Below are 21,526 nucleotides of genomic sequence, written 5' to 3'. Positions count from 1 at the left end.
CTGAACATGAGTCCACAGGGTGATGCAGCAGCAGAAAAAGTGAGTGCTATTCTAGGCTGCGTCAACAGAAGTAGAGTGTCCAGATCAAGGGAAGCAAAAGTCCCACTCTCTTCTGCCTTAGTCAGACCACACATGGGACACTGTGTCCAGTTCTGGGCGCCACAATTTAAGGATATTGACAAGCTGGAACATGTGCAGAGGAGGGCGACCAAGGTGATCAAGGGTCAGGAAACCAAGCCTGATGAGGAATGGTTGAAGCAGCTGGGTATGTTTGGCCTTGTAAAGAAGAGACTGAGAAGGAGATATGAGAGCCATCTTCAAATATCTAGAGGGCCATCAGATAGAAGAGGGAACAAACTTGTTTTCTCTTTGGACGGTAGGACTTGAACCCGTGGCTTCAAGTTACAAGGAAGGGGATTCCGACTCAACATCAGGAAGAACCTTCTGAAAGTAAGACCTGTTGGATGGCAGAATGGACTCCCTCCAGAGGCTGTGGCCTCTCCTTCTGTGGAGGTTTTTAAGCAGAGCTTGGACGGCCACCTGAGATTCCTGCGTTGCGGGGGGGGGGGTGTGGACTAGATGACCCTTGGGGACCCCTTCCAACTCTACAATACTATGAGTCTGTGAAGCAAACACAAAATCATGCCTCCCTTCCTCACCAGGGGAGAGTGTAGACCTACATCAGGAACAAGGGGGTAAGAAAGGTCTCCATGGGATCTGCTGTCTCTGTGGATTCTGCCGCCTGAGGCGTTGCCTCACCTTGCCACGGGGGTGGGCAAGCCCCCTCGTTGCCCCCAGGGTGTCAAAGGTGCTGCCGGACTTCTCCTCCTAAATGGCCTGCCTCGTCCGTGTACAGTGGGACCTCGGTTTCCGAATGTCTCAGAAGTCGAACATTTCAGCTTTCGAATGCCAAAAACCCGGAAGTAACTGCTTTGGTTTTCGAATGCTTTTCAGAAGCTGAATGTGCCACGCGGCTTCCGGATTGAGTTTCTGGACAGAAATGCTTCCAGAAACGTACGCTTTGGTTTTGGAACGTTTTGGAAGTCAAACGGTCTTCTGGAACAGATGTTTGAAAACCGAGGAACCCCTGTATCTCTCAAGGGGTACCATCTGAAGGCAGCCCTGGACAGGGAAGTTTCTGATGTTCAATGTTTCATTGTCTTTTTATACTTTGCTGGGGCGAAGGTGGGCGGCATATTCGCAACAAGAACAATAATTCTGGCAAGAGTTTCACAGAATCGTAGACTCGTGGAAGTGGAGGGGCTGCTGAAGGTCTTCCAGTCCAACTGCCTGCAATGCAGAAATCTCAGTTTCAGCCTCCAAGGCCAGCCGAGCTCGGCTGAAAACCCTCCAAGGAAGGGGAGGGCGCCACCTGCCGACCCACCGCGGAACAGCTCTTACTGTCTGAAAGTTTTGACATACAGTATTTATGTACTTCCTTGTGCTGAGTTGGAATTTCCTTCTTTGTAACCAGGCGGTGGAACGGGGCCCTCCCCTCAGATGCCAAGGAAGTAAATCTGACCTTCAGAAGACATCTGAAGGCAGCCCTGTTTAGGGAAGTTTGATGTTTTTATCGTGCTTTTAATTCTATTGGGAGCCACCCAGAGTGGCTAGGGAAACTCAGTCAGATGGGCAGGGTATAAGTAATAAATTATTATTATTATTATTATTATTATTATTATTATTATTATTATTATTATTATTATTATTATTATTAACAGGTAAATAAAGGGCCCCCTCCCCTGCTCAGGAAATTATTCTTATTCTTATTAACTTGAAGCCACGGGTTCAAGTCCTACTCTCCACAGCAGGAGAAAACAAGCTTGCTGCCCCTTCCATGTGGTAACCCTTGAGATATTTGAAGACAGCTATCATGTTTCCTCTCAGTCTTCTCTTTTCCAGGATAAACATACCCAGATCCTTCAACCGTTCCTCATAAGTTTGATTGATTGAGTTTAATAAATAATACTAATATTAATATTAGATGCCGCTTTCCCACCCCAGGCTGAACACAAAACTGCTTACAGCAAACATTGAAAACAACTAAATACAGAGCATTGGAGATACAAATATATAAGACACAGAGCATGTCAATAAATTCAAAAATAACAATTTGGCAAACACAGAATGAATTCTACATGACAAAACAAAGCCAAAAAATAAAATAAAATAAATCCCCAATCTTAGGCCCAAGTACATGATTATAAAGGAAAAGAAGAGCTTGACTACAACCATCTTTCTGGCAGAGGCCTTCTTGGCCTTCCAGGAGCCTGGCCAGACACAGTTCAGAGGAGAGGGGAGGCTGGCATCCAGCCCTGCTTGGGGGGAGGCATCTGCCTGGCCCCCAGGAAAGACAGGATGCCAGGGAAGAGGGGTCCCTGTGCCCCTCTGGCTGCTGTGAGTCTCTTTGGGTGCCCTTGGCATGGCGGTGCCCACTCACAGCCTGGGGCATCAAACCCCACTGCCTGGCCTCTCCCGTTTCCTGTGCCCACAACCCTGCAATTCCTTCCCTGCGATTCCTCACATGGGAAACTGAGGCAGCGACTGGCCTGCTGCAAAGACCACTGTGGGGAGAGCATGGCGAGGAACCCAAGCCCCGGCCCCTGGGGGGAGAGAGACCCACACCAGCTGCAGGGGGTGCGGGACTTGTGATCTGGAGGCGTATTTTAATTTCGTGGCTGCTGTCACCATCTGCAGTGATCATGGAGCCCAAGAAAGTAAAATTTCTCACTGCCTCCATTTCTTCCCCTTCTATTTGCCAGGAGGTGATGGGACCAGTGGCCACGATCTTCGTTTTATTGATGTTGAGCTTCAGACCATATTTTGCGCTCTCCTCTTTCACCCTCATTAAAAGGTTCTTTAATTCCTCCTCACTTTCTGCCATCAAGGTTGGAACAATAGTCCACCAAAAACCAAATCCTGCCTGTACTCAATCCACTCAATCCACACCCCATTTTTCCCCTCCAAGGAAAAAGCAACCCTGTGAGGCAGATCAGGCTGAGAGGCCCAAATTCTGGCCCGAATTCTTGGAGCCAGTGAGCACCAAGCGGGGATTCAAACCCTAGTCTCTGTGGCCCTCATCCAACCCTCTAACCCAGTGATGGCCAAACTTAGCCCTCCAGCTGTTTTGGGACTACAACTCCCATCATCCCTAGCTAACAGGACCAGTGCTCAGGGAAGATGGGAATAGTAGACCCAAGACAGCTGGAGGGCCACCACTGCTCTAACCACTGTGTCACATTGCCTCTCGTATAATGATGTTGCTTACTGATGTGCCACAGCTGCCCCCTCCCACTTCCCAGAACTCCATGGAATATTGAGGGCGGGGGGGGGGGAATATCAGGCGCACTTTCTTGGTGGGGAAGCAGATCAGGGGGCAGCCAAGGAAGGCGGCCTGCGCCAGCCTCTCTGCCAGCCGCCTTGCCCTGGCGCAGAGGGAATCCTTGCTGGCGGATGCTGCCATCTCGTGGTCTGGAAAGGCAGCGCCAGGCAAGACTCACCAGGAAGTGTTGTCAATATTATTTGATATTAATAATAATAATAAATTTCCCCCAACCACTCTGGGCAGCTCCCAACAGAATATTAAAAGCACGATAAAACATCAAACATTAAAAACTTCCCTAAATGCCAGCCTTTTTCACATGCTCAGGGCGGTTGACAGGGTAAAATACAAGGTACAAACTCAAGTAAACAGTTAAAATGAGAAAAAAAAACATAACAACACCCCCCCCCCCACAATATTAAGCAGCCCAAGGCCTGGTTGAAGAGGAATTAAAAAAAAATAATTTGGGGGGTTTAGGACATTGTGGTTCTAAAATATATATAATTTGGGGTTTAGGACCTTATGGTTCTTCTCTAGGCCACACTTTCAGAATAAAAATTTGTTTGTGCCACAACAACTTTTTTATTGATAAGAAAACGAAAAGGAGCAACTGCTTTATGATACTATCCCTGAGACATCCAGAAATTACAGAACATTGCAGCTACCCAAGAACATGACGCATTCCCCAAATAGAAGGATAAAGGGATCTTCCTCAGCGCTGTGTTTGAATCTGGATCACAACTCGGGTTGTCCTCGGTCTCACTTGGTGCTTCTGTTCCCCTTATGAAAAGACATCCGGCCATATTTTGCAAAGAAAGGACAATATTTTGAGGCTAGACTGTACAGCACTGAAATCTTTAAATGTTTCTTTGTCCTGGGATTCTCCTTTGAGAGCCACCGGCTCCTTTACTTGTCCCCATGCTCCCTCCCCCCCCCTTCGGATGGATTAAGTTGTTCTCATGCTTATTATTGAGAGCGTTTGTCCCCGGCTCCCTTTCAGGCGAAAAATCTTCCAGGGCAGTTAAAAATGGAGCCAAAACAAGAAGGTCCCTGAATTGTGGGCTTACAATCTAAAGACCAACCACACAAGGAAACAACGGCATACAAGGAAAAAGGGACTGGGAGGGAAGAGGGAAATCTGATTAACCAGTGGTGGCCAAACTCGGCCCTCCAGCTGTTTGGGGACTGCAATTCCCATCATCCCTGACATCTGGTCCTGTTAGCCAGGGATGATGGGATTTGTAGTCCCAAAACAGCTGGAGGCCCAAGTTTGGCCACCACTGGATTAAACAATCTAGGGCCTCTTAGATGTGACTGGAGAGGTGGCAGTTCATTGTTTTTTGTTATTCTGTTATTATTATGTTATTGTTATTTTTTTGTTATTATGTTGACAGCCACTCTGTGACCTTCGGATGACGGGCGGTATTTAAATGTAATAAATACATGAACAATTACAATGAATCAAAGCAAAAACTCTGGCAGAAATTTCGAAAGGGCTGTCCCCACAATGGCCAGTTTGCCCAGTTCTGGTTTGAAACTGGTGCAGTGGAGGAGCCCTGCTGCTCCCCCCCCCCCCCCCGCTGACTCCCTCGGACTCTCCATCCGCGGAGGTTTCGGAGGCGCCCCAGTCCGAGATTCCTGCCTTGCAGGGGGTTGGGATGGATGACCCTCGGGGTCCCACTCCGACTCTCCTAAGGTTGCGAGGCCACTGAGGCTGCCCCGGGCCATTGTTCTGCGCCCGATCCGCCCACGATGGATGGACGGGCGCCGGTCTCAGAATCGCGGCTCCGAAGGAGAAGCTCCTCGCCCGGACCCAGCGCCTGCCGCCCCCCAACCTCGCTGCGGGGCTCCCCTCTCCGCACCCCACCAGCAGCTCCGAGCCTGGGCGCAAGGGACGCGGAGGATCGCGCGCAGGAAGATGCGCAGCCTCCGCGCCCTTCTGCGCAGCCGCCTGTCCCGGGAATGGGGGTGGGGTGGGGCGGGAGCCACGTGACCAGCCCCTCCCCCCCGCCCGTGGGAAGGAAGCGGAAGAGGGACCCACGTGGGGGCGGGGAGGGCGGAGCGGCCGAGTTTCCGCGTCTCCCGGTGGGGGAGGGCGGCGAGGGAGGCAGCGCCCGGACGCCTGGGTTCCCCGGACGCCTGGGTCCCTTCTCCGGACGCGGCGTCTCCGGACGCCCCTTCGGGCGCAATGGTAAGGGGAGGAAGGGCGGCGGCGGGGGGGGGGGAGCGGCGCCTTGGCCGCCGAGGCTCCTGCGGGCCGGGCCGGAGCCTGTCCGGGGCCGGGGGCGCCTCCGCGTCTCCTGGTCCTGCCGGACGGGGCGCCCGCTCCGGGTCCGGGGGCGCAGCCGGAGAAGAAGCCCCCTGATCTCTCTTTCTCCCCAGTCCGCTTCCTTGGACCTGAAGTCGAAGGAGGAGAAAGACGCCGAGCTGGACAAGCGGATCGAGGCCCTGCGGCGCAAGAACCAGGCGCTCATCAAGCGCTACCAGGTGGGTCGTGGAGACGCAGCCGCTGGATCCGGATTAAGGGGCCGCGCCGGGGTGGGGGGGGCAGGGGAGCCTGGCGCTCTGCACGTGCGCAGAGTCCCGCGGGCGGCTAATCCGGGGGGAGGAAGAGGCGTCGTCCGGCTAAGCGGCTTAGCGAGGCCCGGGCGCCTTTGCTTCGCGTGACCTTGCCAGGGGCGGCCAGGCAGGCAGAGCTGGAAGGGGCACCCAGGGGTCCTCTAGCCGAACCCCCTGCCATGGCACAGCTGCTGTTGTTGAGTCGTGTCCGCCTCTTCGTGACCCCCTGGACCAGAGCACGCCAGGCCCTCCTGTCTTCCACTGCCTCCCTCATGCTGGTAGCTTCGAGAACACTGTCCAACCATCTCGTCCTCTGTCGTCCCCTTCTCCTTGTGCCCTCCATCTTTCCCAACATCAGTGTCTTTTCCAGGGAGTCTTCTCTTCTCATGAGGTGGCCAAAGTCTTGCAGCCTCAGCTTCAGAATCTGTCCTTCCAGTGAGCACTCAGGGCTGATTTCCTTCCGAATGGAGAGGTAGGATCTTCTTGCAGTCCATGGGACTCTCAAGAGTCTCCTCCAGCACCAGAATTCAAAAGCATCCATTCTTTGGCCATCAGCCTTCTTGATGGTCCAGCTCTCACTTCCATGCATCACTATAGTGGTACCTCGGGTTATAGACGCTTCAGGTTACAGGCTCTGTTAACCCAGAAATAGTACCTCCGGTTAAGAACTTTGCTTCAGGATGAGAACAGAAATTGCATGGCAGCGGTTTGGCAGCAGCAGGAGGCCCCATTAGCTAAAGTGCTGCTTCAGGTTAAGAACAGTTTCAGGTTAAGAACAGACCTCTGGAACGAATTAAGTTCTTAACCCGAGGTACCACTGTACCGCTTGGGCCTCTTTTTTGCTCTTCAAGATATGGCAATCCTAATGGACTGTCCCGAAAGGCCACTAATCAACATCTCACCACCCTGAGAAGAAGTGACATGGTGGAGTGACACATGGTTCTGTCCCAGGCTTGCTAACACTTAACATATTTTTCGCTCTATAAGACGCACCAGACCACAAGACGCACCTAGTTTTTGGAGGAGGAAAACAAGAAAAAAAATATTCTGAATCTCGGAAGCCAGAACAGCAAGAGGGATCTCTGCGCAGCGAAAGCAGCAACCCCTCTTGCTGTTCTGGCTTCAGGGATAGCTGCGCAGCCTGCATTTGCTCCATAAGACGCACACACATTTCCCCTTACTTTTTAGGAGGGGAAAAAGTGTGTCTTAAAGAGCAAAAAATACGGTTAGTTCTTAACCTGAGGCACCACTTTACTGGGAAAACCATAGCTTTTACTATACGGACCTTTGTTGGCAAGGTGATGTCTCTGCTTTTTAAGACGCTGTCTAGGTTGGTCATTGCTTTTCTCCCAAGAAGCAGGCGTCTTTTAATTTCGTGACTGCTGTCACCATCTGCAGTGATCATGGAGCCCAAGAAAGTGAAATCTCTCACATTGCACAGCAGTCGCGCCTCAAGAATCCCTGGGGACGGGGACCAGGGCCCCTCTGCTCCAAGGCTTCCTGAGAAGGGGCGTCCACCACCTTCCAAGATCATGGAGGGATCCGGGGGTCATCTAGCCCAACCCCCTGCAGTGCAGGGAACACAGTTCAAGAACCCCTGGCCGGAAGGAGAGGCCCCTTCCCCATAGACTCCCCTTCTCTGCCGTTGGAATTAATTGCCCCGAAGATGCATCTGGGGGGGTCCCCCGAGAGGCCTGTGATTTCTTGGGGGGTGGGCTGCCTGCCTCCCCACCTGACACACTTTTCTCTCCCCCCCCCAGGAGATAGAAGAAGACCGCAAGAAGGCTGAGCAGGAGGGCATTGCCGTGACGGGGGTCCATCATCGCTACCCCCGCTCTGGGGAGGGGGAGGGCCCAGAACGCCGGCGGGGGGAGCTGGACGCCCCCACCCTGACGGTGCAGGTCTTGCTGTCCCCAGAGGTGGGTGCTGTGCGGGGGAGAGGCAGAAGGGTGGGGGGCGTGGCTGGGGAGGGGGGGTCAGTGGGGGCTCCCCCTCACCCTTTTCCCACTTCTGTCTCCCTGCAGGAGAAGCGCCTGGTCAGCAGCGACAGGAAGCCCTTCCGCCCCGGCCCAGGCACCCCCCGGGGCTCCATCCGAGGCACCCCCTACTCAGGCCCCCGCTCCCCACGAGCTGAGGGACCCCCGGAGCAGCCCCGATGGGAAGGGGCTGGGCCAGACGGCCCAGGGGCCAGCAGGCGAGGGGGAGGGCGAGGGGCCCGCGGACAGAGGGCGAGGGGCCGGGGGGCCCCCGCTGGCGACGCTGGGCCTGACCGGAGGTCCAAGGTGAGGGGTCTGGGGCCGAGGGAGGGGGGTGGGAAGCGGGGAGACCGGACCCCCCCTCTGAGCCCTTCTTTTTGGGCAGGAATGGGAAGAGCGTCGCCGGCAAAACATTGAGAAGATGAACGAGGAGATGGAGAAGATTGCGGAGTACGAACGCAGCCAGCGGGTGAGTCTGGGGGGTGGGGAGGGGAGGGGGCTTGTGCTGCTGGGAAGTGAGGTCCATATGGGGCAAGAGTCTCTGGCCTGGCCTGGACCTGGGGGTCTCCCCCCTCTCTCCTCCCAGCAGGACGGTGCCCAGGAGAAGAATCCCATCCGGAACTTCCTGGACGACCCACGGCGTAGCGGCGCCTTTGCCGAGACCGACCGGCGGGAGGGCAGCCGGCGCCACGTCCGCAACTGGGGGGGCGCCGACTTCGAGAAGGTCAAGACGGGCATGGAGCAGGGCAAGCAGTGGTCGCCCCCGGTACGTGGCCCAATTCTGCCGCTGATCCAGGGTAGATCCAGTGGAGTTGGCAGAGTAACAACTTAAACACGTTGCAGGATTCCCCCAAAATAGACCAGAGGCCATTGGGTTTCATCCAGCAGAGCTTTGCAGAATGGGCACGAATCCTGTACATTCAGGATTGGCCCTCTTCAATTGCAGGAGACTTAACTTAAACTTACCATAACTTATACGTAGTAAGTCTTAACGCTAAGCATACTATGTACAGTTGTAACTTGGTTCTCGTATGCTTTGGTACTCGTATGCTTTGGCTCGCAAATGCTGAAAACCTGAACGTACCGTACTTTTCTGTGTATAAGACTAGGGTTTTTTTATTGGGAAAAAAATATGTTCAGAATTGTGGGTCCCCTTATACACAGATACAATCTCCCACCATTTTCTCAATTTGGAGCCCCCCAAAATAGGGGGCATCTTATACATGGAGGCATCTTATACATGGAAAAATACGGTAAGTGTTCTGGTTTTCGAACGTTTTTCGGAGGTTGAATGTCCGGTGCAGCTTCTGCTTGAGTGCAGGAATCTCCTGCAGCCAATCGGAATCCGTGCCTTGGTTTTCGAATGGTTTAGGGAGTCGAACGGACTCCTGGAACGGATTAATTTTGAGAACCAAGGTTCCACTATACAGAACACCATCCCAGAAGGAAAGGAGCTGCCGGCTGGTGGAGAGGATGTTTTTCTGCCCCAGGGATGTGGGTGTGCTGTATGGCCCCCTGGCCCTCTGTGGGGCCCCTCCCTTCATTGGCCTTGGTGCCCCAGACCCCCCCCCCCTTTGCAGCTCTCCTGGTTTTGGGGGCTGCATCCTTGCAGCAAGGGGTTCCCTCCCCCTGTCTGCTCCTCTTTGCCCTTGGTACCTGACCTCCCTCCGTCTAGAATCATAGATCTTTAGAGTGGGGGCCCCAGGGGTCACCCAGCCCACCCCCGGCAGCGCAGGGGTCCGACCTCGGCTTGAGAACTGGCTCTCCCTGGCAGGGTCGCGGTGGCGCCCGGCGCCGGGGGGTTCCGGTTGCGTCCCCCATGGACATGACGCTCTCCATGACGGGCCGGGAGCGCGCAGAGTACGTCCGGTGGAAGCAGGAGCGGGAGCAGATTGACCAGGAGCGCCTGGCCAGGCACCGCCAGCCCACGGGGGAGTGGCGCCGCGAGTGGGACGCCCAGAAGATGGAGGCCGCGTGAGTCAGGGGGGTGCGGGAGGAGGAGGCGGGGGGGCCTTGGGGCTTTCCGGGGGGGGGGGAGATTGGACTCATGCTTTCAGTGGGGGGGTGGGACTGGGTGACCCTGGGCCCCACTCACTTGCAGAGCAGGAAATACAGGGGGAGGGGGCCCTTTATTTACCTGTTTCATAAAATTATCTTTAAAAAACGAAACTTCAAAGCAGTTTACAAAGCAATAAAATAATCCCTAATAAAAAATCAGCAATGAATCATTGCAGAAGGCAAAGGGGATTGCTAGCCATCTCCACTTGGAAGTGGGGGGCTGGGCTGGGCAGAACCCACTTTTTGGAGGGGTTTTGTGCCTTCCAAGGGTTCTGAGCAGCCTCCTGGAATCACAGGATCGTAGAATTGGGACCCCCAAGGGTCATCCAGCCCAACCCCTGTCTGATCCTCCTCACCATCCTCCTTTCCCTTTCCCAGGTTTAAAGAGGGTGCCAAGCCCAGCGGTCCAAGCGGCGGCAGGCATGGTAAGGAGAAATTTGGAAGGGGCTTTGGGGAGACCCTCTGGGTGGGCTCCTGGGCGCAGACCCCTGTGACGAGCTCGGGAGCCTCAGTCACCACTCAAGCCGACCTGCCCACTCTCACTTCAATATATAATAATACGCTAGTTCACTTCAAGTCGTTTTCAGAGGTTTTGGCTTTCTAGTTTGGTTCCTTTCTCAGGCGGCACTTTCCTTCAGTTTGTTGAGTCGTTTAGTCGTGCCTGCTGGACAGACTGCTCCGCTTCAGGACAGATGTCTCCTTCCCCTTCCTTTTCTTGGAGGTCTGGTGGGTCTTTCTTCTCCAGTCATGTCAAGGAGCAGCATGGGGGCTAAAAGGAGGAATAAATGGAGGACAATATCCCACTCCCCCCAGAAAAGCTCTTCTTTCTCTTTCTGTGGAGGGTCTAGGCCCCTCTGGAAGGACCTTTGCCTTGCTCCAGTCAGGATACATATTTCCACCCCTTGGGACCCAAATATTTGACTTGCCTCATTTTGAAAACTGGCATTTTGAAGCTTGGACCGTTAGGCCATCTCTTTTTGTACCAGCTTGGAGTGTATGAGGGAAACTTCCACTCCAGTGTCCCTTAATCCTTTTAAGACCTCTTTATTTATGGGGACGCAGGTGGCGCTGTGGGTAAAACCTCAGCGCCTAGGACTTGCTGATTGCATGGTCGGTGGTTCGAATCCCCGCGGCGGGGTGAGCTCCTGTCGTTCGGTCCCAGCTCCTGCCCACCTAGCAGTTCGAAAGCACCCCCGGGTGCAAGTAGATAAATAGGGACCGCTTACCAGCGGGAAGGTAAACGGCGTTCCGTGTGCTGCGCTGGTGCCAATTCACCAGAGCAGCTTTGTCACGCTGGCCACGTGACCCGGAAGTGTCTGCGGACAGCGCTGGCCCCCGGCCTCTTGAGTGAGATGGGCACACAACCCTAGAGTCTGTCAAGACTGGCCCGTACGGGCAGGGGTACCTTTACCTTTACCTTATTTATGGCAGAGGTCGGCAACCTTAGGCCCATGAGGGTCACTTAGCCGGCCCATGAACCGTTCCCAAACCAAGCTGCCTGCTCAGTGCTGGAAACTGCTTCTGCAGATGCTGGAGTTTGCTTCTGCACATGTCCACGGTGCTGGAAATGGCTTCTGTGCATGCGCAGACTGCGCATGCACCTGCGCGATTTTCGGCGTCCGGGCATGCGTAGATGGGATTTCTGGCACTGCGCTGGTCTGGCCCATGGAGAATCTCCGCAGGAGTGATCCAGCCCATACTCAGTAAGCCTTGCCGACCCCGATTTATGGTAATGGGTCTCCTCTAAACACACTTTATATTTCAGCCTGACTCCTCACCCACCTCCACTCAACTGACTCTCTCCCTCCAAATCATCTCCTTTTAAGCCCTCCCTCCTGGAACCGCGACCAATCAGAGACTGCCGTTCTTTAACCATTTGCTGGCCGTAGAAAAAAGTAACCATCTTTTTGCAGCCCTCCTTGGCCGCTCTCTGCCCGCCTGACGCCTTCCTTCCTTCCTCTTCCCCACAGATGAGCCCAGGCGGCCCCCCAAGCCCCCCACTTTCGGGCAGTTCCTGGCCGAGCCGCAGCCGGAGCGACGCAGGAAGGGCCGCGGCCGCGGAGGAGGAGGCAGGCGAGGAGGAGGGGGAGCGGGACCCCCCAAGCCCTACAGGTGAGGCTGGCCTCTGCGGAGATCAGTGGGGCAGACCCCTGACCCCCTGATTCTCCCCCTGGGGGGTGGGGGCTGGCACCTCCGTCGGGCGAGTCTTAACTGCGGGTCTCTCTCCTGCCAGCATGCATGACGATCGCTGGGAGGAGCCGGAGGAGCAGCCAGCGCGGGGGGCGGATCGAGCCCCAGAGCAGGAGGAGGCAGGCAGGGCTGCCGCCCAGCAGGTCAGACGGGAGGGGAGGGGTTTTGGGGGGGTGGGGTCTTGGTCTTCCACCGGCTTCCCCTAAAGAGTGGGTCTCAAACTCTTTTCTCTGGGCCCCCCTTTTTATAAGAAATACATCAGGAAAGACAACTAGAATTGTCCTCAGATTAATAATAATAATAATAATAATAATAATAATAATAATAATAACATCACTTGATGCATTTTGAAAAAATGGCTATCCATGTCTTGCAAATACAAAAAAAATGTTTTTATAGTATATAGTCATACCTTGGTTTCCAAACAGCTTAGTTCCTGAACGTTTTGGCTCCCGAGCGCCGCAAAAACCCAGAAGTGACTCTTCTGGTTTGCAAACTCTTTTTGGAAGCCGAACGTCTGACTGGCCTTCTGATTGGCTGCAGGAGCTTCCTGCAGCCAATCAGAAGCCGCGCTTTGGTTTCCAAATGTTTTGGAAGTTGAATGGACTTCCGGAATGGATTCTGTTCAACTTCCGTGGTCGGACTGTAGATTACACTGCACTGAAACGCATAAATGTTTCTCTGCTTGCCCTCGACTCTTCCGTCGAGAAGACTTGGAGAACCACTGTCCTAAAGCGAGAAGGACATCTCTCAATCGTAGTCGCTGCCACTAAGCAGCACAGGATCAGGGAATGATAGGGCTGTCGGGGCTGGGAGGGACCCCAAGGTGCCATCTAGTCCACCCCCTGCAAGGCAGGAGTATCAGCTGAAGCATCCGTGGCTGACGGCCGCCCAACCTCCACTTAAAAGCCTCCAAGGAAGGAAAGAGTCCAATAGTAATAATAAAATAATAATAATTTACTATTTGTACCCCGCCCACCTGGCTGGGTTTCCCCTTCCACCGCCACCAGCTGTTTATCCTCAGAAAGTTCTTTCTAACGTTGAGTCAGAATCTTGCCATTTCTGCCCCGAATGCTTTAGTGAAGCTTCCTGCATTGTAGTGGGTTGGAATGGATGACCTCTGGGGGTCCCTTTCCAGCTCTGCAATTCTGTGCTTTGCAAATTTGAAGCCATGGGTTCGGGTCCTGCCTTCAGTGCCTCTCTTGTGTGGTTCTTTGAAGTGTTTGGCCTTTGCCCGCTGACCCCCGGCCTTGTCCGTCTTCTTCCGCAGGCGGGGGCCACCGCCTCCCCCAGCGCCAGGGAGAAGGAGGAAGAGGAGGAGGAAGACCAGTGGGAGGACGTCAGCGAGGGAGAGGAGGAGGAGGCCGAAGGCAGTGGCAGCCAGCCGGAGGAGGAGGAGGAAGGGCCTGGCTTGGCCCCCCGGCCCCCAGGGCGAAACGGACAGCTCTCTCTGACCATGCCTGCCCCCCAGGCAGAGACCCCCAGCGCAGAGGGGAAGCCACTCACTCCCTTCTCGCCAGCCGAGGGCTACTGCCCCGTCTCCGACTGGGGAGAGGAGATGGAGCTGAGCTCGCCCCGGGCAAACCCCCTCAAGAACCCCCTGGCCACCCCTGGGGAGGGGCTGCCCCCCATGGCAGGTGAGGAGCCAAGCGGGGTGGGGTGGGGGGTCCGGTTCAGGGGTCCTGGCTCCCAAGCGCTGCTGTTCCCATGGGTCAGAACCAGGGTGGATTTGATTTCAACCATTTAAATCACAATTTGAATCACTAGTCAGTACGACTCGATTTAAATCATTTTTTTTACAGAAAGACTCATTCTTGCTGGTATAATTTTAACATTTAACATTTACATAGAATGTGATCTGTGCGGGAGGCACGTTTGCAACCCGCAGGGGCTGCGATTCGGCGCTTCTGCGCATTTTTAAAGCTCCAAAACCCGGAAATAACCTATTCTGGTACCCCAGGGTTCAGCGCTGTGCGCAACCCGAAAACACGCAACCCAAAGCGTCTGTAACCCGAGGTATGACTGTTCTTGATTGGAGGGAGAAAGATAATCATTTCCTTAATAACAATTGAAACAATTGAAGCAATAACATTATAGCATGTTTGTTAACTGATGTGGTTTAAAAACAACTTAGGCCGAGTTTTAGCACACATGAGAAATTAAAGCAAATCCTTATATCCTATTGAATAGCCTTTGGACTTAAATGGAACTTAAAAAGAAAATTATCTTTAGAAAGATTTTTCCTCCAGAAGCATTTTATTTTAAAAATCCATTTTAAATTTTAAAAATCAAAATTAAATTTTAAAAATCAGATTTTTTTTGTTTTGTTTTTAAATCACTGATTTTTATCCACCCTGGTCAGAACTCAGTTTGGGTCCTCCCAGCGCATAAAGTAACTGAGGGGGGTGGGAAATCCTCTCTCTCCCCCCCTCCCACCTTGTGCAGCTATACCATCTTCTCTTTCTGCAGGAACGAAGCCCCCAGACCCTCCAGCTGAACAGGGCTCCCCTCAAGCAGAAGGGGCGGCCCCTCCTGGTCCCATAGCGGCCCCCCCGGCTGTGGTGAGAGAGGAGAAGGAAGAGGAGGACCCCGAAGCCGTGGCTGCCCAGGAGCCTGGAGAGCCAGGTGCTGCGAGGGGCAAGGGAGGACCCCCCCAGCCCCCCCTCTCTGCCGGACCTGGCTCTCCCTCGGGGACTGAAGCCATTTTTATTCTCTCCCCCCCCCCCCAGGCGCTGCCATGGAGCAGGACCCGGCGGCTGCGTCCGGCGCGGTGGAGATCACCAGTTTCCAGCGGGTGCGTTTCTGTAAGCTGCCCCCCAGCGGGCTCTAGCGGGCGCCCTCCCTGCGGGGCGGCCCTGGCATGGGGCGCAAGGACCTCTCTGTCTCCCTGCACTGGCTCTGCGGCGCCACCTCCTGGCTGCTCCCTCTTCTCGCCCCTTGCATGCGCCTGTCCTCCTCTCTGCATGGCCGGCCTGACCCCTCCGCCCCACTTCCTGGCAGCAGCGGCTCTCTGGGCTTTCAGGGTCTCAAAGTGGTTTGCATCATATTGAAACGTCAATGAAACAATCCAGAATCAAACATTTCCAAAGAAAGTCAAATACAGTGGTACCTCGGGTTACATACGCTTCAGGTTACAGACTCCGCTAACCCAGAAATAGTGCCTTGGGTTAAGAACTTTGCTTCAGGATGAGAACAGAAATCGCGCAGTAGCAGGAGGCCCCATTAGCTAAAGTGGTGCTTCAGGTTAAGAACAGTTTCAGGTTAAGAACAGACCTCCGGAACGAATTAAGTTCTTAACCCGAAGTACCACTGTATAGAGTATACAGTCAAAACAACATAACTAACAGAAAACTAAAATATTATCTTTAAAGATTTCAAAATATGGCAAAGGAGGTCAGCTACAGAATAGAGTGGTACCTCTGGATGTGAACGTTTGCATCCAGAGCAGAACACAACCTGCATCTGCACGTGCGCAGGTCACGATTTGCCACTTCTGCGCATGTGCGTGACATCATTTTGACCATCTGCTCATGTGCGAGCGGCGAAATCCGGAAGTAACGTGTTCTGTTACTTGCAAGTCGCCGCAGAGCGGCCCAAACACGCTCAACCTGAAGCAACTTCAACCTGAAGTCTGACTGTACATATTTGATACAAAGTTAACAAAAAAAAAAAAACCCTTAAACTTTTTTTTAAAAAAAATTGCTAAGTGAAGTCAAATATAAAATGCGCATTTAAAACGGCATAATGAACAAGAGAATACAATATTATCATAAGCATTTCCTCTCCAAATGAGGAGGATTTTGCTCCTCCTCCTCCCTGGCAACATTCAACTCACCTGGGAAATGGGTGCAGCTGCCTTTCTGCTGCGCCAGGAATGCAGGGATCAGGGCAGACCCCCCCCCCCCGCAATGTCCCAAGAGGAGAGTTCTCCCCTTCCCTTTAGAAGACATCTGAAGGCAGCCCTATTTAGGGAAGTTTTTAATGTTTGATGAATTATTGCATTTTAATATTTTGTTGGAAGCAGCCCAGAGTGGCTGGGGAAACCAGATGGGCAGCATATAAATATTATTATATTTATTATATTTATTATTCCCCCCCCCCCCGGGCCCACAGGTGCAAAGAGGGTGGCCAGAGCTGGTGGGAGTGAGTTGGGCTCCAAAGCGAGGAGGGGCTGCAATTCTGGGAAAGAAGGGCGGAAGGGAAGGAGGCCGGAGAGTCTCTGTAGGAATTCCCCCAGCCCTTCCCTGGTGCAATCCTGGCCACTTCCCCCCACGGAAAAAGTTGTGCAATTATTCAAAGCGGGAGTGTGTGTGTGTGCAGAGAGTAGATTCTTCAGACACACAAATAGGAAGCCACATTCAGGAATCACATTTATTTTTATTAACTTATTCCTTGCCCTTTTTCTCCAAGGAGCTGGAGGTGGGTCCCCCCCCCCCAATTTAATCCCCTCTATGACCCTGGGAAGTGGGTTGGGCCAGAGGCAGTAACTGGACCAAAGTCACACCCCATGAGCTTCCTGGCTAGGGGGGGGGGATTTGAACTTTGGTTTTCCAGATCCTACCCTGACACTTGGAAAAAGGGGGGGGGGTCTGGCCAGAAGCCCGTTTTTTTGTGGGGGGGGGCCTTGTTTCGTCCCAAGGGCTCTGAGCAGCTGCATAGAATCAGAGACTTGTAGAGTTGGCAGGGATACCCAGGGGTCATCTAGTCCAACCCGCTGCCAAATTCAGATCTCCGCCAACCTTTTAGTGTTGGCATGGAAGCATGGCGGCCCTGGCATCGCGGGAAGTGGGGGGAGACGGGTATTGCTGGCTGCTGGCCCCCGTGGCTCTTATGCTCTGCTCCCCACAGTCAGAAGGAGCAATGTCAGGGTGGATACACATCAATGATTTCTTAAAAAAAAAAAAGGATTTTAAAAAAATTAAATCGGATTTTTAAAATAAAATGCTTTGGGAGGGAAAATCTTTCTAAAGGTAGTTTTCTATTTAAGTTACATTATAGTCCAAAGATTCATCAGGAAATAAGGATTTAAGTTTTTCATGGGTGCTAAAACTCAGTCTAAGTTGTTGTTGTTTTTTTTTTAAAAAAATTAGCTACATCGGTTAGCAAACATGGATACACATGCTATAATGTTGCTATAATTGTTTTAGTTAAATAAATTGTTATTAAGGAAATGATTATTTTTTCTCCTTCCAATCAAGTAGAGCAGAAAAGTTGTCCAAATATCAGCAGTTAACTTGTGAAACCTCACCAGAATTTCATAATTATCTGTCAAGGTATTTCTAATAGTATCACCAAATCAGGAATTTTTGATATAACTGTAAAATCTACTCTGAAAATTTATTATTCCAAAAGTGAAACCTGGTTGTAAATATTAAGATTATACCAGCAAGAATGAGTCTTTCTGTAAAAAAAATGATTTAAATTGAGTCTTACTGACTAGAGATTTAAATCGTGATTTAAATGGATTTGATTTAAATCAAATCCACCCTGAGCGATGCTTCCGAGGACCCGTTGCTGGGAGCCACAGGAAGGGCGAGTGTTGCTCTCGTGGTCGGATCCTGCCCGCAGGTTTCCCATTGGGGCACCTGATTGGCCACTGTGAGAACAGGAGGCTGGCCCAGATCCGGCAGCCGGGCTCTTCTGATGTGCTAGTGGAGCCTCCAGCTCCAGGGGGAGTCTATCTCTGTGGGGAATTAGCCACTGCGAGGGCTGCCAGCTGGGCCAAGGGCCTGATCCTGCAGGCTCTTCTTTGGGGGGGGGGCAGGAGCTACGTCTAGCTGCCGGTTGGGGAAAGTCCTTGTCTGTTTCTCTGCTTCCGTTTGCCGCATTAAACCTTTTCTTTTTCTCTCTGACGCTTCTCTTTGGGCTTTTCTCCTCTTCTGTGCATGCCGCCCCCACCGCCTTGGGGTGACACCCCCCCTGCCCAGGTTCTCTGTCTCAGGAATTGCCAGCTGGCTTGATTCATGGGCTGTGGCAGAAGGGAGACCCCCTCCAGTAGGAGTTTCTTTGTGGGGGGAGAGCAAAGGGATGTTTGGGAAGGGGCAGGCAGTTGCCTTGGGCCTGACGGGATGTTCCTCTCCTCAGTTGCAATTCCTGCATTTTGGGGGTTGGGCTGGATGACCCCCCGGTGTCCCACCCAGCCCTGCAATTCCGTGTTTCTTCAGCTGTGCCGTTGAAAGGGGGATGCTGCCCTCTGCTGGGAAAGCAGGGCACTGCAAGACAAGCCCATTCATATCATCTTTATTAGCCTGAAGGAGGATAATGATAATAATAATAATTTATTATTTATACCCCACCCACCTGACTGGGTTTCCCCAGCCGCTCTGGGTGGCTCCCAACAGAATTAATGATAGTACTTTTTTACCTGGGAAGAGGAAGTGGCCATTGTCTCTCTCTCCCACACCTTCTTTGTACCTGAATCTGAAGAGTATTTGGCTTTGGCAAGAGCAGAGGGCAGGGCTTGCTCTTCAGAAAATTCCCCGCAAAGACCTTCCCCTCCCACAGGGGATGGAGAGCCTTCAATGGCTCTTGATCATTCTTCTGGAGTTTTTGCCCCCGGTTCGTAGAATTGCGGCCTTGGAAGGCGCCCAAAGTCCATCTTGCCCAACCCCAGTCGCAGTGAAATAATCCCTGGCAGGTTGGTGTCCGAGCCCTGCTTAAAAAGCTCCATCGAAGGAGAGCCCACTGCCTTCCCAGGGAGCCCCTTCTCCTCTCGGATGCCCCTGACTCTCGGAATGTTCCCTTCCTGATATTTAGTCTGAATCTCCCTCCTTGCCCTTGGAAGCCACGGGTTCGAGTTATCCCTTCTGGAGCAGCTCGCTCCATTTTCAGCCTTTCAGACATTTGAAGAAGACTCTCGTACCGTGATTATTTCATTATTCACTTTTGACGTGGGCTTGCTTGTTTTGGGCCCGCCCCAGATCAAAGCAAAGCCCAAACTCCCAGCGAGACTAAAATGCGTGTTGAATTTCAAGGCAAGAGTCAAGAAACACCAAATGGGGGGCTGGTTTCTTTTTTTGAAAATGGGTCGCTTCCTCTACACTGGCCTGTCCCTTCTCCGCCTGGCTCACCTGCGCCCAGTTGTGTGTGTGTGTGTGCATGTTGGGGAGTGTCTTGGGTGGGACCTGTCCTCCCCCCCCCGCTTGTGACTGACTCTTTTTCCCTCCCGCCCCCCCAGGAGCAGATGGAGGAGGCCTGAGGTCCAGGAGGACATTCCCTGTCGCTCTGTTCACCCCGGGTTGTGGGGCAAGTCCTGAGAGTTCGGAGCCAGAGCAGCTTCCTCCATGGAGGGGGTGGGATCTGCAGCCCCCCCCCTGCAATCTGCCTGCTTGGACCACTCCTTTGCACAGCCTCCAATATGAGTGGGGGGACGTCAGCCCCCACCCCGCCCTTCCCCAATGCCTTTTGCTGCTGTTCACGCAAGTCCCCTGGCAGGTGGGGAAAGTGCCCCCCCCAGCTGCATGTGAGGCTTTTGCTGACCCCTGCCAGATGAGGCACATTTTTCAGGGGGGGGGGACTTTGCTTTGCGCCCCTTGCAGTCCCTGTCGTCATCGTCCCCCTTCTGTGCATTGCTCTTTTATGCCGTTTCCAGGATTGGGGGGCTCTGAGGGTGGGGAGAGCAAGGCCCCCAGTCTGGGGGGGGGGAGCGGCGGCAGCAGCAGCAGCTCCTTGTGTTGGGAGGGGCTGCCCCCTCTGCTGGGGTGAGGGCTGTCTGTGGGGCTGCCCCATATCATGTGCAAACGAAAGGGTTTCCTGTCAAATAAAGCCTTTCCCCCGACTTTCTGCCTTGTCCTCCCTTGCTAGAGTGAATCTGGGGGGGGGGGTGTTTTCTTAGGAGGAGGGGTCTTCCTCTCCAGGGGGTGGGGGGTGGGGTGTCGCCGGATGCCTTGGGCTGGATTCAGCGTGGCCTCGTTTTAAATAGTTGGGACTGTATCTCTCGGGCAGGAAAATTTAGGGTGAGAATCTCCCCAATTACGGCTATGGGCTTGCTGGCCCCACTCCAAGGTCCAGCCCCCTATTTTCCCCTTGAGAGGGGCTGGAGGAAGCCCACCCAGCTGCTGGGTCTGGACGCAACTTGCCCTTGCCCCCCCCTAACTGCTTTGCAGTGGTAGAGTGGATCTGAGCATGGAGGTTCTTGCTGCAGGTGGGCGACCCCCCCCCCAAGCCCCCTCTCTCCTGACCCACTAAGGGAGATAATAGCACAGTAGAAGGCTAATAGCAACAATTAATTCACAGAACCGTAGAGTCTGAAGGGACCCCAAGGGCCATCTAGTCCCACCCTCTCTTGCAGGAATCTCTGCTAAAGCATCCCTGACAGCCTCTGCTTCGACACCTCCAAGGAAGGAGAGGCCACCGCTGTCCCATCGGAAAGTTCTTCCTGATGTTGAGCCAGAATCTCCTTCCTTGTGACTTGAAGCCATGGGTTCGAGTCCTGCCCTCCGGAGCAGGAGAAAGCGAGCTTGCTCCCTCTTCCAGCCCTTGGGATCTTTGAGGCAGGCTATCATTTCTCCTCTTTTCCAAGCTAAACATCCCCAACTGCCTCAGCCTTTCCTCATAAGGCTCGGCTTGCAGGCCCTTCGCCATCAATTGAAACCTTGATGGAAATCGCGTAACGGAAGAGAGAAGCTTGTGAGAGCAGCTTTTCGAAGACGCTGTTTTCGGAGAATCGCTGCCTCTTCCTGCGCCCCGTGGGGCCCGCGCTCCTCTTAGCGCCCCCACCCCCAGGTAATTCCACCCCCCCCCCAGGGAACCGCTATCTGCCCCCCCCCGCCCCGCCCTGCCCTGGAAGTCCCTATAAAGATCCGGAGCGAGGACCGGCGCCGGGACAGCAGGTGGAGGCGCAGCGCCCGGGCGTCGTCTGAAGGCTCGTCGCGGAGAGAAAAGGGAGGCAGCGAGCGAAATTTAGCAAATGTCCTAAACCCCGACTTCCTCTTTCGGGCGGTATAAACGGGGAGGGAGCCGGTCAGCAGCCGCCCCAGAAGCAGAGGAGAGGGAGCGGCTGCCTGGTTCTTGCTCCGCAGGGTGAGTGTGTGGGAGATCGCCCCCCAACCAACCCGGTCACCCCAAAGGGAAGCGGGCAGAGCTGCCTCGGATCTGAGCGGTGCTGGCGAAGGGCTCCTGCGCGCAAGCAGAGGGCAGAGGTGGCAGTCTGCCGTGGGGGGGGGGGGGGGCTGGGAGAGGCGTGTTTAGCGGAGGGGCTCCCGCTGCTGCACCCCATCTATCTTTGCACCTGGTGCTATCCCCCCCCCCCAAAAAAGGACCTATTGGGAGTGATTTGGCTCCGGATAGTTCGCGACGCGCTCCCTTGTCAAGCCAGGAGCTGCTGCCCCCCGACCCTAGTGAACCCCCCAAAACAGGTTGTATCGCAATGCGGGGGGGGAGAGCCGCTGCCCCTCCCTCCCCAACGGGGTTTGGGTGCTTC

General features: G+C 53.8%; 1 protein-coding gene across 2 annotated transcripts; it reads left to right on the top strand.

Annotated features, from left to right (window-relative positions):
- Positions 1 to 5,353: 5,353 nt before the first annotated feature.
- Positions 5,354 to 19,882, top strand: CCDC9 (coiled-coil domain containing 9). Of its 2 annotated transcripts, none has more exons than XM_028741766.2 (14): positions 5,354 to 5,513; positions 5,705 to 5,809; positions 7,642 to 7,800; positions 7,906 to 8,163; positions 8,243 to 8,326; positions 8,447 to 8,623; positions 9,632 to 9,831; positions 10,294 to 10,340; positions 11,886 to 12,027; positions 12,149 to 12,248; positions 13,376 to 13,742; positions 14,575 to 14,730; positions 14,835 to 14,899; positions 19,283 to 19,882. In XM_028741766.2, exons 1-14 carry the CDS (start codon positions 5,511 to 5,513, stop codon positions 19,301 to 19,303), a joined length of 1,884 nt encoding a protein of 627 aa, XP_028597599.2. In that variant the 5' UTR covers positions 5,354 to 5,510; the 3' UTR covers positions 19,304 to 19,882. The 2 variants fall into 2 exon arrangements, with proteins under 2 accessions (XP_028597599.2, XP_028597600.2); XM_028741767.2 differs by having other exon boundaries at positions 8,444 to 8,623.
- Positions 19,883 to 21,526: the final 1,644 nt, after the last annotated feature.

This window comes from Podarcis muralis, chromosome 7 (assembly GCF_964188315.1).
Source record: "Podarcis muralis chromosome 7, rPodMur119.hap1.1, whole genome shotgun sequence".
NCBI classification, from domain to species: Eukaryota; Metazoa; Chordata; class Lepidosauria; order Squamata; family Lacertidae; genus Podarcis; species Podarcis muralis.
Note: the sequence above shows the minus strand (reverse complement) of the source record. Positions and strands in the feature narration are given on the sequence as shown.